The sequence below is a fragment of the Microcaecilia unicolor genome, chromosome 11 (genome assembly GCF_901765095.1).
Source record: "Microcaecilia unicolor chromosome 11, aMicUni1.1, whole genome shotgun sequence".
Lineage (NCBI taxonomy): Eukaryota > Metazoa > Chordata > Amphibia > Gymnophiona > Siphonopidae > Microcaecilia > Microcaecilia unicolor.
This window is the reverse complement of record NC_044041.1, coordinates 60,836,328-60,853,652: the sequence shown is the minus strand read 5'-3', so window position 1 is coordinate 60,853,652 and position 17,325 is coordinate 60,836,328. Positions and strand designations below refer to the sequence as shown.

At 43.2% G+C, this 17,325-nt stretch overlaps 1 protein-coding gene across 1 annotated transcript in view; it reads left to right on the top strand.

The window, feature by feature from the left end:
* The window catches only part of LOC115480694 (glutathione hydrolase 1 proenzyme-like), a 108,065-nt gene that overhangs the window by 85,578 nt on the left and 5,162 nt on the right, over positions 1-17,325 (top strand). The window contains 2 exon segments of the mRNA XM_030219542.1: positions 3,164-3,291; positions 9,728-9,840. Of these exon segments, the coding sequence (XP_030075402.1) occupies positions 3,164-3,291; positions 9,728-9,840 (241 nt within the window).

The window sequence follows — 17,325 nt, the reverse complement described above, 5'->3', positions numbered from 1 at the left end:
AATTGTCAGTCTTTGAAGGCACCCAGAAGCTGTCCAGGTACAGCTGATATTTGGTGCCCTACCTGTATAGCTAATCAGGCGTAACTAGGCCTGCAATTTATGTGTTCTTACCTGCCCATTTAGCACTGAATATCACCGGTGCTCACAAAACTTTATTTCACGTCACTTGATTGGATTTATACCCTACACATGTCCGAGTCGGGTACTCAGTTCTGTGTGGCTTACATTAAGTTCAATCAGATATTTATTTTATTTATTTATTTATTGTTCACTTATATCCCACATTTTCCCACTCATGCAGGCACAATGTGGCTTACAAACATTAAATAAAATACAGAATAGGAAATCTTAGAAGAGTATACAAGGAATATGCAGGGGGAGAAGCATCTAACAGGGTGAACTAGCAGGGTAGGAGCCAGGGAGGGTGCATCAAGTAGCGGTATAAATTGAGGAGTAGGTCTTGGCAAAGAAGTAGGTCTTCAACAACTTCTTGAAGAGGGCGTGGTCTGCTTGAGTTTTAAGGTGTTGCGGGAGAGCATTCCAGTGCTTAGGACTCCAATAGCGGAAAGACGAGGCGAAGATCCTCTTGTACTTGACACCCTTACAGTTTGGGAAGTGAAGGTGGAGGAAGGAACGATAAGCAGGGTTGGCATTCCTGGGCGGGAGGTCAATCAAGGGGTGCATATACTCAGGGGCAAACCCATAGATAATATTATGGGTCAAGGAGCAGAGTTTAAAGGCAATACGCTCCTGAACAGGAAGCCAGTGTAATTTGAACAGTAAGGGTTCGGCATGTGCAAAGCGTCACTCTCTCAGGATGAGTCTCGCAGCAGTGTTCTGAACTGTTTGGAACTTTTTCAACAGAGAGGCCTGGCAGCCCGCGTAAATTCTGCTGCCAGATATACAAATAGAGGTCGGATATACAACTCAAATATATCAATAGCAGGTCAGGGGTGTGTGAAGAGGGAGAATAGAGTTGAGGGGTCATTTAGCGTATCTTGGGAGATAGTACAGTTTCATGAACTGGGTATATTTGTTGTGCTGCTGTCTGTAGTTTATTGCTAGGTTGCATCGATTGTCAATTAAAAATTTTTGCGAAAGCTTTCATAGGTGATGTTGTATTGTGTGTCCTTCGGTAATGTATTCCACCATCTCGCCGAAATAAAAGGGAAGTTAGCGTTGTGGGCTGTTTTGTAGGTCACCCCTTTAGAGCTTGGATGGTGTATGATGAGGTAGTCTCTCAGTTTCTCCTTGAGGGTAGGTTGCGGTAGTTCAACTAGGGACAATCATGTAGCTTGGTGCGGTGCCATATACAATCTGGTACACGAAAGCGCATATTTTGAAGATCACTCTTGCTCTTATTGGTAGCCAGTGGTCATATTTGGATGTGCCACAGATTAAGCATGCTGAAGTATTTTATGCTGTTTTTGTAGTTTTTTTGATTATGTATTCTCTGTATCCCACATAATCCACTTTGCAGTAGTCCATCTGGGGCAGCACAAGGCTTTGGAGTAGAATTCGGAAGGCAGTATTTGAAAAATATGTTTTTGTTCGTCGTAGTTTCCAGAGGGATCTGAATACTTTTGATGTTAAAGTGAACACTTGTGGTTCTAGTGTCAGGTGTTGGTCAATCAGTATTTCTAGTACTTTGACATTTGGATCTAGTGTGTATTCCGTTTGGCCTATATGGATTTTGTTGCTTGTTATTGGTTTGGCCAGGCTGGTTATTGCCATGAACTTTGTTTTTCCTCTGTTGTGTTTCAGCTTAAAGGCTGTAGTCCAGGTTTCCATCAGGTCAAGTGCACATTTTTATTTTTCTTTGTACGGTAATGATGTCATCGGCAAATGAGATACATATGGTTACATCATCCGCATAGATGAATATTTTAAAGCCGGTCGCTTCTAATTTGTGGCCCAAGGGGTGCATCAGAATGTTGAATAGTGATGGAGAGATGGAGAAACCTTGAGGCACTCCACATTCTGGGATCCATTCACTTTGTAGGATCTACTGCTCAGGAATCCCTTGAACCAAGATAGAACCTTGCCCCCTATTCCTATGTTGTCTAGCATGTTTAGTAGCAGCCCATGGTCTACCAGGTCAAAAGCTGATGGCATGTCGAATTGATTGGAGGATCATGACTCTTACGACCTGTGCTGATTTCTTTTCTCAGATCTGACATCAGTGGTGATAATACGGTTTCTGTGCTATGGCTAGGGCGGAGGTTCAATTGTGAGCTGTGTAGTATGGAAAATTGTGTCATATATTCCATGAGTTGATTTGCTGCTGTGTCCTCCATTACCTTGCTTAATAGTGGGATAGAAGCCACAGGCCTGTAGTTGAATATTCTGTCGCATGTGATCTTGCTATTTTGGGGGATGGGAGTTAGTATTATGCCTCCTTTGATCTTTGGGAATAGGCCCTGGTTAAGCATGGAAGTGATGTGTTTCATTAGACATTGTATGAATGTATCTGGGGCATTTAACAGGAAATTCAGATAGGTGTTAAAAAGGCATTGTGATTTGACATATTTATTCACGAGACTTTTGACTATTTCATGGAGGGAGGTGTGAAAGTTGTCCATGTTCTATCTGCTGGTATGGGGCCTTCCATTTTACTTGTCATGTCTAGGTATTCTTCTATGTTGTTCGAGGGGGTGGGGAGAGCACTTTTGATGTTGGAGATTTTCTGTTCAAAGTAGGATCGACACCTGGCTGGTTAAAAGCCCCATAACAGGCCATCTGCAAATTTTCAGCAGTTAGCGCAAGTTTGGTGGCCATATTTGGTCATGTGAATACCAGGCCTATCTTTCACCGGTTCAAACTTAACTGGCTAGTGCTGAATATCAGCTTGGCTGGTTAAATTTAAACTGGCCAAAAATAAACTGGATATTCAATGCTGATCACTTGAAACAGCTCGGCATTGAATATTTGGGCTTAGCGCCCATCACAAGAGTTAGCTGGGCTAACTCCCGTGGTCTGAATATTGGGTCCATTGTGGCATACGTTTGCAAAAATCTGTGGTATCAACAAACAAGTGAAAAAAATTAAAATACAAAAGAAAACTGTACTAACACCCTAAGCAGCACACTTCATTGTTTGCAGGGTGTTGCCTATTTTTCCTATACTTTTTAATATTTCTTTTCTTTTTGTGGCTTGTTTTTAGCTTTGGATCTCTTGTTCTCTCCAATGTCAGTGGAATCCTGTTTAACGATGAGATGGACGATTTCAGTTCACCATTCTTCAGTAACACTTTTGGGATCCCTCCTTCTCCCACTAATTTTATTAAACCAGGTAGCTCTGACCTCTCATGTGCAATTCTTTGAATGTTTCTGTAGGCACATCAATCCCCTTGCTACCCACAACCTACAATAGTAACGGTGTCCGGCCGCTGCTGCTTCTCCTGTTGAGGAGCAGCGGCTGGTACAAAAAGAAAGAATCTAAAAAAAAAACCCAACCTGAAAAACGCGGTTCCGTAGACAGCCATCTGGCATTGGCTGTCATCTCTGCAGCCGCTCCTCCTCTCCCCTGCACGTCACTGCCCCTGGAGGAAGACCCTGGAGGAGCGCAGCGACGTCAGAGGGGAGAGGAGGACCGGCTGCAGAGACGACAGCCAATGCCAGATGGCTGTCTATGGAGCCGTGTTTTTCAGGTTGTAACTTTTTTTCGTTTTTTTCTTTTTGTACCGGTCACTGCTGCTCAACAGGTGAAGCAGCAGCGGCCAGACACCGTTATTATTGGGGGTTGCAGGTAGCGAGGGGGTTGATGTGCCCGGGGGGGGGGGGGGGTAGGGGCTTGGGTGATGTGCCGAGGGGGGGGGCAGGGGGGAAGGGAGGGTCGCTGGACATGGGTGGCTGGAGTGAGAGAAAGCGGGGGGGGGGGGGGGGAAGGCTTGGAATGATTTACAAATTTAACAATTATTCCTTCTCATTATAATACTTTACTAACAACTGTATGATTACCAAAAACACACTAAAAAAAAACCCCATTGCTAGTGCCTGTTTCCTTCAAAACAGAAACGGGCCTTTTTTACTAGTCTGTATAGAAAATTCACTTCATATGCACAGTGTTTAGCTTTGACATTAGCTAGATCAAGTACTTCAATTCAACGTGCTCAGCTAGAAGTGTTAAGCGAGAGCACATTTGAATAAAATCTCCCCCTGAAGCAGCGGATTGGTTCCACAAAATGGTGGCCAGCATCGGGGTGAATATAGTGCTGGGGAGGAGACGGCTGTCTTGGTACATGTGGGTACTAATGACATAGGAAAATGTGGGAGAGAGGTTCTGGAAGCAAAATTTAGGCTCTTAGGTAGAAAGCTGAAATCCAGATCCTCCAGGGTAGCATTTTCTGAAATGCTACCTGTGCCACGCGCAGGGCCCAAGAGACAGGCAGAGCTCCAGAGTCTCAATGCGTGGATGAGACGATGGTGCAGGAGGAGGCTTTAGATTTGTTAGGAACTGGGCAACATTCTGGGGAAGGGGGAGCCTATTCCGAAAGGATGGGCTCCATCTTAACCAGAGTGGGACCAGGCTGCTGGCATCGGCGTTTAAGAAGGAGATAGAGCAGCTTTTAAACTAGAAATGGAGGGAAGGCCGACAGTCGCTCAAAAGAGCATGGTTCGGGATAAGGTATCTTTCAAAGATATCACCATAACAGGGAAGATAGAGTATCCTGATAGTGAGGTTGCAAAAGAGATTGTAGTAGATCGGGTATCTTTAAATCACAATAAAAATCAGACAAAAGATTGCCAATTAATACTGTCAAGTACTAAGCATGATGTACTTAGGAACAACAAACATAGTTTGAAATGTCTATATGCGAATGCCAGGAGCCTAAGAAATAAGATGGGGGAGTTGGAATATATTGCACTAAATGAAAAATTAGATATAATAGGCATCTCTGAGACCTGGTGGAAGGAGGATAACCAGTGGGACACTGTCATACCGGGGTACAAATTATATCGTAGTGATAGGGTGAATCGGTTTGGTGGAGGGGTAGCATTGTATATTAACGAGAGCCTTGAATCAAATAGATTGAAAATTCTGCAGGAAACAAAACACTCCTTGGAATCACTGTGGATTGGAAATTTCCATGTGCAAAGGGGAAAAGGATAGTGATAGGAGTGTACTACCGTCCGCCGGGCCAGGACGAACAGACGGATGCGGAAATGTTAAAGGAAATCAGGGACGCAAACAACTGGGCAACACAATAATAATGGGGGATTTCAATTACCCGCATATAGACTGGTTAATGTAACATCTGTACACGCAAGGGACATAGATTTCTTGATGAAATCAAGGACAGCTTCATGGAACAGCTAGTTCAGGAGCCGACAAGAGAAGGAAAAATACTAGACTTAGTCCTTAGTGGTGCTCATGATCTAGTGCAGGGGGTAACGATACGAGGGCCGCTTGATAACCGTGATCATAATATGATCGGTTTTGATATTGGCATTGAAGGAAGTGAAACTAGGAAATCAAGTACGCTAGCGTTTAACTATAGAAAAGGTGATTACGACCAAAATGAGGAAAAAATGGTGAAAAAAGGACTGAAAGGAGCAGCTCGCAGAGTAAAAAACTTGCATCAGGCGTGGATGCTGTTTAAAAACACCATCCTGGAGGTTCAGGACAAATATATTCCACGTATTAGAAAAAAGGGAAAAAAAGACTAAACGTCAGCCGGCGTGGCTAAACAGTAAGATAAAGGAAATCATTAGAGCCAAAAAACAATCCTTCAGAAAGTGGAGAAGAGAACCAACTGAAAGTAACAGGATAGATCATAAGGAATGCCAAGCCAAATGCAAAGCGGAGATAAGGAGGGCAAAAAAAGAAGAAATTAGCGTTGGAAGCAAAAATAATAGTAAAAATTTTTTTAGATACATTAAAAGCAGGAAACCGGCCAAAGAGTCGGTTGGGCCGCTGGACGAAAATGGTGTTAAGGGGCGATCAAGGAGGACAAAGCCGTAGCGGAGAAATTAAATGAATTCTTTGCTTCAGTCTTCACGAGGAGGATTTGGGGGGACACCGGTGCCGGAAAGGAATATTTGAAGCGGGGGGAGTCGGAGAAACTAAACAAATTCTCTGTAACCTTGGAGGATGTAATGGGTCAGTTCAGCAAGCTGAAGAGTAGTAAATCACCGGGACCTGATGGTATTCATCCCAGAGTATTAATAGAACTAAAAAATGAACTTGCGGAGCTACTGTTAGAAATATGCAATCTGTCCCTAAAATCGAGTGTAGTACCGGAAGACTGGAGGGTAGCCAATGTTACTCCGATTTTAAGAAGGGTTCCAGAGGAGATCCGAGAAATTATAGACCGGTGAGTCTGACGTCGGTGCCGGGCAAGATGGTGGAGGCTATTATTAAGAATAAAATTGCAGAGCATATACAAAAACATGGACTGATGAGACAAAGTCAGCACGGATTTAGTGAAGGGAAGTCTTGCCTCACCAATCTAATGCATTTTTTTGAGGGGGTAAGCAAACATGTGGACAATGGGGAGCCGGTTGATATTGTATATCTGGATTTTCAGAAGGCGTTTGACAAAGTGCCGCACGAAAGACTCCTGAAGAAATTGCAGAGTCATGGAATCGGAGGTAGGGTATTATTATGGATTAAGAACTGGTTGAAAGATAGGAAGCAGAGAGTAGGATTGCGTGGCCAGTATTCTCAGTGGAGGAGGGTAGTTAGTGGGGTCCCGCAGGGGTCTGTGCTGGGTCCGTTGCTTTTTAATGTATTTATAAATGACCTAGAGATGGGAATAACTAGTGAGGTAATTAAATTCGCCGATGACACAAAATTATTCAGGGTCGTCAAGTCGCAGGAGGAATGTGAACGATTACAGGAGGACCTTGCGAGACTGGGAGAATGGGCGTGCAAGTGGCAGATGAAGTTCAATGTTGACAAGTGCAAAGTGATGCATGTGGGTAAGAGGAACCCGAATTATAGCTACGTCTTGCAAGGTTCTGCGTTAGGAGTTACGGATCAAGAAAGGGATCTGGGTGTCGTCGTCGATGATACGCTGAAACCTTCTGCTCAGTGTGCTGCTGCGGCTAGGAAAGCGAATAGAATGTTGGGTGTTATTAGGAAGGGTATGGAGTCCAGGTGTGCGGATGTTATAATGCCGTTGTATCGCTCCATGGTGCGACCGCACCTGGAGTATTGTGTTCAGTACTGGTCTCCGTATCTCAAAAAAGATATAGTAGAATTGGAAAAGGTACAGCGAAGGGCGACGAAAATGATAGTGGGGATGGGACGACTTTCCTATGAAGAGAGGCTGAGAAGGCTAGGGCTTTTCAGCTTGGAGAAGAGACGGCTGAGGGGAGATATGATAGAAGTGTATAAAATAATGAGTGGAATGGATCGGGTGGATGTGAAGCGACTGTTCACGCTATCCAAAAATACTAGGACTAGAGGGCATGAGTTGAAGCTACAGTGTGGTAAATTTAAAACGAATCGGAGAAAAGTTTTCTTCACCCAACGTGTAATTAGACTCTGGAATTCGTTGCCGGAGAGCGTGGTGCGGGCGGTTGGCTTGACGGAGTTTAAAAGGGGGTTGGATAGATTCCTAAAGGACAAGTCCATAGACCGCTATTAAATGGCTTGGAAACATTCCGCATTTTTAGGTATAACTTGTCTGGAATGTTTTTACGTTTGGGGAGCGTGCCAGGTGCCCTTGACCTGGATTGGCCACTGTCGGTGACAGGATGCTGGGCTAGATGGACCTTTGGTCTTTCCCAGTATGGCACTACTTATGTACTTATGTACTTATGAATGCTTCAGTTGTAAAGAGTTGCTGCGTTGCCTTTAAGCTAAGTAGCTGCTGTTGAAATACTTTAATTTTTTTGATGAAAAACCTATAAAAATGATTTAACAGAATTAGGAAATGTTTATGTATTTTAACGGGAGAGTTTTTTTTCTGCCAATGATCGATGCAGCAGGCTCACAAACACGGTTTGAATTGAAAATTGTCCTGCACTGTCTGAGGCTTTTTCCTCCCCGTTTTTATAAACCTTGAAATTGGTTAATAGAATTACATAGTAACATAGTAGATGACGGCAGAAAAAGACCTGCACGGTCCATCCAGTCTGCCCAACAAGACAGCTCATGTGTGCTACTTTTGTATATACCCTACTTTGATTTGTACCTGTGCTCTTCAGGGCACAGACCGTATAAGTCTGCCCAGCACTAGCCCCGCCTCCCAACCACCGGCTCTGGCATAGACCGTATAAGTCTGCCCAAAACTTTCCCCGCCTCCCACCACCGGCTCTGGTACAGACCGTATAAGTCTGCCCGGCGCTATCCCTGCCTCCCAACCTCCAGTCCCGCCTCCCACCCCTGGCTCTGGCACAGACCGTATAAGTCTGCCCCGCACTATCCCCGCCTCCCAACCTCCAGCCCCGCCTCCCACTACCGGCTCTGCTATCCAATCTCAGTTAAGCTCCTGAGGATCCTTTCCTTCTGAACAGGATTCCTTTATGTTTATCCCACGCATGTTTGAATTCCGTTACCGGTTTCCTCTCCACCACCTCCCGCGGGAGGGCATTCCAAGCATCCACCACTCTCTCCGTGAAGAAATACTTCCTGACATTTTTCTTGAGTCTGCCCCCCTTCAATCTCATTTCATGTCCTCTCGTTCTACCGCCTTCGTATCTCCGGAAAAGGTTCGTTTGCGGATTAATACCTTTCAAATATTTGAACGTCTGTATCATATCACCCCTGTTTCTCCTTTCCTCCAGGGTATACATGTTCAGGTCAGCAATTGAGCACTTGATCTAGTTAATGTCGTAGCTGAACACGGTGCATGTGAAGTGAATTTTTGATATAGATTAGTTGTTAACTTCATACCTTTTTGTGTGGTTTCATTAGTAAAAATGGCCGCCACAGGGTTAGCGAGAGTCTCACAGTACTGCTAGTATCATGAGACTCCTGCTAGGGATCACAGCAGCCATTTTTACTATGGAGCCACTAGGGCAGGAATGGGTGGGGTTCGTTCCTGTCCCTATTGCCGTACTGGACCACCAGGGAATAAGTTAGGCCCAGGAGGAGCCTCCTGTAACTGGGGGGAGGGGGAGTTGGGAGTGTGGCTGGTCCTTGTGTCTGTGAGGGGGGAGGTGGGGGGAGACATGAACACTCTACTTATTCAGGTCCTGGCCAGTATTCAGCTGGGACCCACATAAGTGTCTTATACGGTTCAAAGTTGAATATTGGCCAGGACCCATATAAGAGCTGGCAGTGTGACCGCATCTGGTCAGACACCAGTATTCAACACAGGCTAGCATTGAATGTCACAGCCTAATTCTGCCTGCAGTGTTCAGCGTTTTAAAAATATGCTGATCGCTGCCAGCTGAATATTGACCAGAAGGTTATTTGATAGAATTTATCCTAATTGAATCAGATTAATGTGGGTTGATGCTGATGATGTATTAATGATTATTTGTGAAAGAATCAGATTGATTTTTGTGATCCGCTTAGAACTAAAAAGATTAGGTGGAATATAGAATCTTGACTTAAATAATTAAATTAAGAAACAGGTAAGGTGAGATGCTAAACCAGGGGTACAAACAGATTGGTTTATTGGGTTATCCCTAATGAATATTCATTAGTGGGATTTGCCTACATAGCTCGACTGGACTGAATATGTGAGCTGTGCCTAGCCCTGGAGAAGCTCTGAGGTGGGCACATGCGAGGTTGTAGAGACAGGGTGATGTCTGTGTCTGTATTTCATCAGGGAAACGTCCTTTATCATCCATGTGCCCTTCCATCATTTTGGACAAAAACAAACAGGTTCATTTGGTGACTGGAGCTGCTGGAGGGTCGAAAATTACCACAGCAACTGCCCTGGTAAGTGAGGTGAAGGGCAAAGTGGAAGTGGGCAGAGTTTTACCATTTTTACCAAAACTAATTCTAGAGCCTTATGCAAAACTCAGGGCCCTTAACTTGGAGTTTCTCATTTATAAAGCTCCTAGGAATAAGCTTCATTGTACTGGGGGTAATTTCATAACAAAGCATTTAAAAATGTTCAAAATGTACCTGTGTTATAAAGGCAAGATAGGCACCTCTATATGCCTTTCATCAAATTGACTCCTACAGTGGCCCCTAGTGGCCAGCACTGAAGAAGATGTAAATGTGTGCACGGACATGCATATTTTACAAAATACGTGTGTGCATCTCACAGCTCCACCCTGATCTGCCCAAACAGTACCTCTAGGGAACACATATATGAAGATTGCATAAAAGTAGATACTATCTTGCAGTGCACTTACTTTTTTTGCATGTATACCCAGTGCAGTTTTTCAACAGCCATTTTCCATGTGCAAAACATGCTTTACGAGCTTTATAAAAATTTCCCCAGTAAGTCCTAGATTAGAGCACATCTCAACTTTACAGAACAACTTACAGAAATGTTCCACAGTTAGGAGATTACTCATCCCCCAGCCCCACTCTCTATTTCACTAGTGTGTGGAAAGACCTCTTATACTTTCATTTTTAAATGTCAATTCTACAGCATTTTGGAGCTGTTAGACCATTGGACTCATTTTAGTTAGATTTACTTTCATGTATTGTCTTTAAATTTAATGTCTGTTGTGCATCATTATGCTACGGTACAATATTTACTGATGTACAGTGATGCGAAAAGTCTATATTTTACATAAAACATGATTAGAGCCCAATCTAACCTTGATAACACATTGAAATCTTTTGCTTATTGTGCAGCAGTGGTCAAAATGTTAGAAATTGTTAGGAAAGGAATAGAAAGTAAAAGAAAGAATGTCTTAATGTCTCTATATCACTCCATGGTGTGTCTGCATCTTGAATGTTATGTGTAATTCTGTCCATTGCATCTCAAATGGAATTCAAAAAGGTACTAAGAAGGGCAGCCAAAATGATAAAAGGGGATGGAATGACTCTCTCGTTTGATGAAAGGCTAAAGAGATTAGGGCTTTTCTACTTGGAGAAGAGACGGCTGAGAGGAGCAGTTATTGCTGCTCAAGGAGATGCCACCAGTAACTGAAGGGATGGATCACACTTTTTTTTCCACTCAAGGGTACATATTGTCAAATCGTTGTTAATATGTAATCAAAATTTATGCTTTTGCTCTAAGTTATTGCGTTATTTATTCAGTGGGGTTACCTTTTTTAGCACCTGATCATGTTTTCAGTATAATCCAGTGCTAAAGATGTACACCATCCTAGTGGATCACACACTTTTTTCACAGAATGTTTGTTAATATGTAATCAAAATGTATCCTTTTGGTCTGAGTTATTTATTCAATGGGGTTATCTTTCTCTCATACCAAGGTTTAGATTAGGATCTAATCGTGTTTTGAGTATAAACTGTGCTAAAACACAGACCATCCTAGAGGCTCACACCCTTTTCCTCAGCACTGTATATTGTTTTCTGTGGATATGATCTGGTAGACGGTTACTGGATTAGTTATGTTTGTGTCTTATCTATGTGATGAGGGTATGTAGTGCAGAATCTTACAACTTTTTGAGATTCTGACAGGTACTGTATTTGTGACCTGGATTGACCACTCTTGGAAATGGGATACTAGTTAGATGGACCTTTGGTCTAACCCAGAGGGAGATGATCAGAAACGAATGTGGGAGCTAGAGGCTGTTAGCACCAGACTAGTGCCCACGTTTGCCTGTGCCCCAGGATCAGAGCTGGCGAGTGTGTAAAACAACGAGCTTGTCGGCTCTGACAGCTGATTGCATGAAAATGCATGCAAAAAGGGTCTCCCGCATTCCACCTTAATGCTCAGCGGGCAGTGTGCCAAACAAGGGCGCTGCTCCCATGACAAACGCTTTCTTATGGAAGTTAAGCCATACTCAGTGCATCCCAGGATGCACCGGGCAGGGCACCACCATTTTGAGGTGGTGCCTGCAGAGGAGGGAAGGGAGTGCTAGTAACTCCCTCTTCAACCCTAAAGATATGAGGGGAGGGGGTTGGATTCAAGGGGGGGACCCCACTGCACTGCTAGACCACCATGGCTAGCTTAGGAGAGCCGAGGGGCAGGGCAGGGGCCTCCTGTCTAGGGTCCCACTGGACCATCAAGCTGTTTTCAATGTTGGGGGGAGGGAGGGTTGTGTGCTTGGAAGGAGGAGGACCTCCAGGTCTTGTGTTGGGTGGGGGGGGGGGGTTATGTGTTGGGGGCTATGTGCTTTGAAGGTTAGTGGTCTGGAGGTCCATTGGACTTCCAGCCCTTGTGTTGGGGGGCTTGGGCTTAGGTTTGACAGGTTCGGGCACTCAACAGGATGGCTTGATATTTTGGAACACTGAATTTTGTGTTTCCTTCTGGTCACTGATTTGCATTCCTAAGAAAGCTGGTATGGTGTGAAGAATAGTTGCTAAGTGCAGCGTTTATCAATTTTTCTTTGACCACGGCCCCAATTTGTGCTTCCACAGAATGCACACCACCTCTGGGCAGCATGAACCAATGATATCCTATGGAGTGCCCACTGAAGTTGTGACTACAGTCGTGGGTTTTGTGACCCTAGATGAGCTCATGACCCACAATTTGGGTAGTTCTGCTGTAGTAACTTCCTAACTCACCTGTCTCAAAAGACTGCAAGAGATATGCTGAAAGGAATCCAGTTACCCTGACAGGGCATGTTTGGTTTTAAATCGGTGGATCTTTCATTAGTTCCCAAATTGCTTGTGCAATACTTGAAGATTCCTTCCTTGCAACCTAGTGATTGCTCTGGGTTGGTCTGAGATTGAGGACTATAAGGGTAGCAATGTCAAATCTCTTCCCCATGCTTCTTATTGCTCCTTGGATACACCTAACCCCTATTTTGGTCCTGAGTAACGACCCCAAAATTAGGTCTTTTCTGAGTACTACCATCAAGTCCAGGGTCATTCTGGCTTCTAACATTTCTCACAAATAGAGGAAGAATTTGATTAGCAATATCTAACCAGTCAATATTCAGCAGAGGTGGTCAGCATTATTTATACGCTGACCATCACCGGATAAATTATACCTGAATATTCCATTCTGTGCTATGTCTGGGCACCGGCATTAAATATCTGAGTCTAAGGGCAGGGATTCTGGAAGGCAGGGGTAAGAGTGGGTAGAGAAATACATTTCATTTGTCCTGCACATATGTTGGTAATTGCAGAGCAGAGTTAACTTGCAGTCAATGCTGTTATGGTTGTGCTAAGGTTCATGGACATATATTGATACAATATGATTGAGGTCTACAAAATCCTGACTGGTGTAGAACAAGTAGATGTAAATTGATTTTTTTTACTCATTCCAAAAATTCAAAGACTAGGGTACATGCGAGGAAGTTACATGGAAATACTTTTAAAACAAATAGGAGGAAATATTTTTCATTCAATGAATAGTTAAGCTCTGGACCTCTTTGCTGGAGGATGTAGTAACAGCGGTTAGCGTATCTGGGTTTAAAAAATGTTTGGACAAATTCCTGAAGGAAAAGTCCATAGTCTGCTATTGAGACAGACATGGGGAAGGACTGCTTGCCCTGGGATTTGTAGCATGGAATGTTGCTACTCCTTGGGATTCCGGAATCTTGCTAATCTTTGGAGTTTATTCATGACATTTATACCCCACATTAGCCCGAAATAGACTCAAGTTCAATGTGGCTTACAAACAAACAAAGTGAATAAAATATAATAATGTATAGAATATAACACAAATTACAATAAGTTCAAGAAGCAAATTAATATACGTGCAGTAAGTAACCAGGGATTTAGACTATCTCAAGGACAAACAAATAATTAAGAGTTGATAGGTGAGAGCATTATTAGGCAGGACTAGATGGGAAACAAGATTAAAAAAAAAAGGTTCTGGAATGTTGCTACTATTTGGGTTTCTGCCAGGCACTTGGGACCTGCATTGGCCACTGTTTGGAAAACAGGATACTGGGCTAGACCAGTATGGCTACCCTTATGTTCTTATATATATAAGAAAAGTTATTTTTGTTTAGTGTATTTCTGGTTATTAAGCTTTGCAGTTTTGTGATGTTATGTTGTGTGGTGGTGTTAAAAGCTATAATAAAAATATATCTGGGTCTGACTGGACTGCTCTTGGCTACTAGGAGTTAAGAGGTGAATTCTATATATGGTGCCGAAAAAAGCACTAGTCTATAAGCTGCTCTTAAAGTTAGGTGCGGTTTTATAAAATAGTGCTTATGCCCAGGACTTGTGCCTAACTTTAGGCATAGCCATTTGCACCAACTGAAACATGGCACAAATGTATGCACCTAAATTGGGTGCATATCCCCCATATTCTATAACACACGTAAATGCTAGGAATGTCCTCATTCCGTACATGACCTTCCCATTTCCACATCCCTCTTTACTCATGTAAGTTCCAAATCTAATTAGTACCAATAATTGCTTGTTAAGCCAATTATTGGTACTAATTAGCTCATTTTCAATTAAATTGTGCACTCAAATTGGGTGCATGCCCAAATTTGCGTATTCAATTTTTGGCGACTTTTATAGAATTAGGGGGTATGTGTGTCTCAGCTGATATTCAGTCGGGACCCACATAAGATATTTATGCTGATCCTGGCTGAAAATCCCCCGTCCCCTCCATTGAAGAATAGCGGAGTGGTCTAATGGTTTGTGCAGCAGGTTCCAGACCTGGAGAACCTAGTTCGATTCCTGCTGCTGCCTGATGGTTGGAAGTGGGTTGAGATCCTGGGGAACCAGGTTCAATTTCCTCTGCAGCTCTGTGTGACCCTGGGCAAGTCGCTTAGCCCTCCATTGCCCCAGGTACAATATATAACTTAGATTATGAGCCCATTATGGACAGTGCACAAAACATCTAATAAAAAAGTTTTTGTACTATGAATAAAATTCAGAAATGGGCTGCCAACCTGAACATGTATACCCCGGAGGAAAGGAGAAACAAGGGTGATATGATACAGATGTTTAAATATTTGAAAGGTATTAATCTGCAAAGAAACCTTTTCCAGAGACGGGAAGGCGGTATAACAAGAGGGCATGAATTGAGGTTGAAAAGGGCAGATTCAGAAATAATGTCAGGAAGTATTTTTTCACAGGGTGGTAGATACTGGAATGCCCTCCTGCGGTGGAGATGAAAATAGTAACAGAATTCAAAAATGCATATGATAAACACAAAGGAATCTTGTTTAGAAGGAACTTAGTAGAGATTGGGTGGCAACACTGGTAATTGGGCAGCAAAGCCAGTGCTGGGCAGACTTATATGGTTTGAGCCCTAATCGTGGCTGAATAGATTTGGATGGGCTGGACTGTAGCTTTTCAGGACTTTGACGTTAACTTCAGAAATTTTAGAACAAGGGTAATGCTGGGCAGACTTCTACGATCTATGCCCTGAATATGGCAAGGGACAAATCAAGATCAGGTATACATATGAAGTATCACATACCATATGTAATGAGTTTATCTTGTTGGGCAGACTGGATGGACCATACAGGTCTTTATCTGCTGTCTTCTACTATGTTACTATGAACATATGCTCAATTGAATCAGACCAAGACAAAATTGTTATGTTTTTTTAACTTTATAAATGATATTCCTTTTAATTTAGTACTGCCTAATGGAGTAAGTTTAAAAGTGGAAAAAGAATCTAGGGTCTTGGGAGTCATTTTGGACTTTACTGTGTTAGTACTATCTAATTTAGATTACTGTAACTCTTTATATATTGGACTGAATAGTACGTTGATAGCCAAACTTGCTTTTACAAAACATTGCAGTACGGTTGATCTCTCGACTAAGAAAATATGATGGTGTTTCTGGTTATCTTAGGTGCCAATGATCAATTCCACACGTTGTTCCAAAGCAGCGCCCTAAAAATAGCGCTGGAACAACACAGGGAATTAACTCCCCAATGATCAACACTAATAACATGCAAATTTAAGTGCATTATTAGCGTTGATCATCCTGGGAAAGTGCAGGATTGTGCCATCCTCTCACACTTGTTTGACAGGTCTGAGCTGTCAAAAACCTAGATCTGTCAAACACAGGGACTAGAGGACCCTCCCTCCCAAAGCAAGGCCCTATTGGCCTAGTACCCCCCAAGCACTCACTCCCCCAGGATGGTGACACTGGGGACTGGATGTCTGGTGGATCTCCAGCCTCTCTAAACTCCCACCCAAAAAATATACCTGGTGGCCCAAGTGCGATGCTAACGCAACCCACCCCCCTTCCCTGGTGGTCTAGTGGCAAACCCACCCACTCCCCCCCCCCCATACCTCAGCATTGGAGGAGGGAGTAGCACTACCTCCTCTTTCCAGCACTACCTTCAAAATGACGGCACCCTGCCCAGTGCATCCTGCGATGTGCTCTGCGGGGTTTCCTGACCATATAAGGCCACAGGGACCTTGCTTTGGGAGGTGGCCTGGTCAGTCCAGTTAACTCCCGCAGTCAGCAGTGAGCCCAGATATTCAATGCTGGGCCATTTCCAGCAACCAGTACTGAATATCCAGTTTATTTGTGGCTACTATAAACGTAGCCAGATAAGTCAATATTCAGCGCTGGTCAGCTAAGTTCATAGCAGCCAAAGAAAGGGTCATGTTTTGGCCACAAAACTTAGCCGGCCAGCATTTGAATATTTGCGGATAGCCAGTTATGTGCTATTGAATCTGCTGGGAACCATTCCTGGCCGGTTAAATAGTGCTGAATATCGGGCAGTAGATTTCATTTGTAGGAATTGCTGCCTTCTCTGCTGAGTCACCTTAGAGACATCAGGAAAAATCATTATCTTATAACCACAATAAAGAGCATCTTTAAAGGAAAAGAAGTCTTAAGAACTGCTATCTTATCTATCTCATTTGCATAACTGACAATGAAGGCTGTTCTTGTAGAGATCAAATCCTGAGAGGATTCTAGGAAATCTGTTAAATTTGTAATAGAAGGATCCTTTTCCACTGGAGAGACCTTAGGTTAGTCACTATTGCAGTTACATAATATAAAAGAGACAAAAATATTTTCCACATTAGAGAGCCACAGTACATCACGAAAGTAATTCTGCAGTAATATAAGAGGAGAAATAAGGCACGTCTTAGGAAAATTAAGAAACCTCAAATTCATAGCCTTAATACAATTTTCCAAAACTTTAATATGCCTATGCAAATTCATACTGGGACCTATATTCAGGCTGTGGGAGTTAGGTAGGCTGCCTCCTGCGGTCAGCGCTGAGCCTGGATATACAATGCCAGACCATTTCTGGTGACCGGCATTGAATATCCAGTTTATTTTGGCCAGTTCAAATTTTACTACAACCCAAGTCGATATTCAGCACTGGCTGGTTAAGTTTCAACCAGCCAAAGATAGGACTGATATTTCGGCGTCCCAATTTGGCCACCAAAT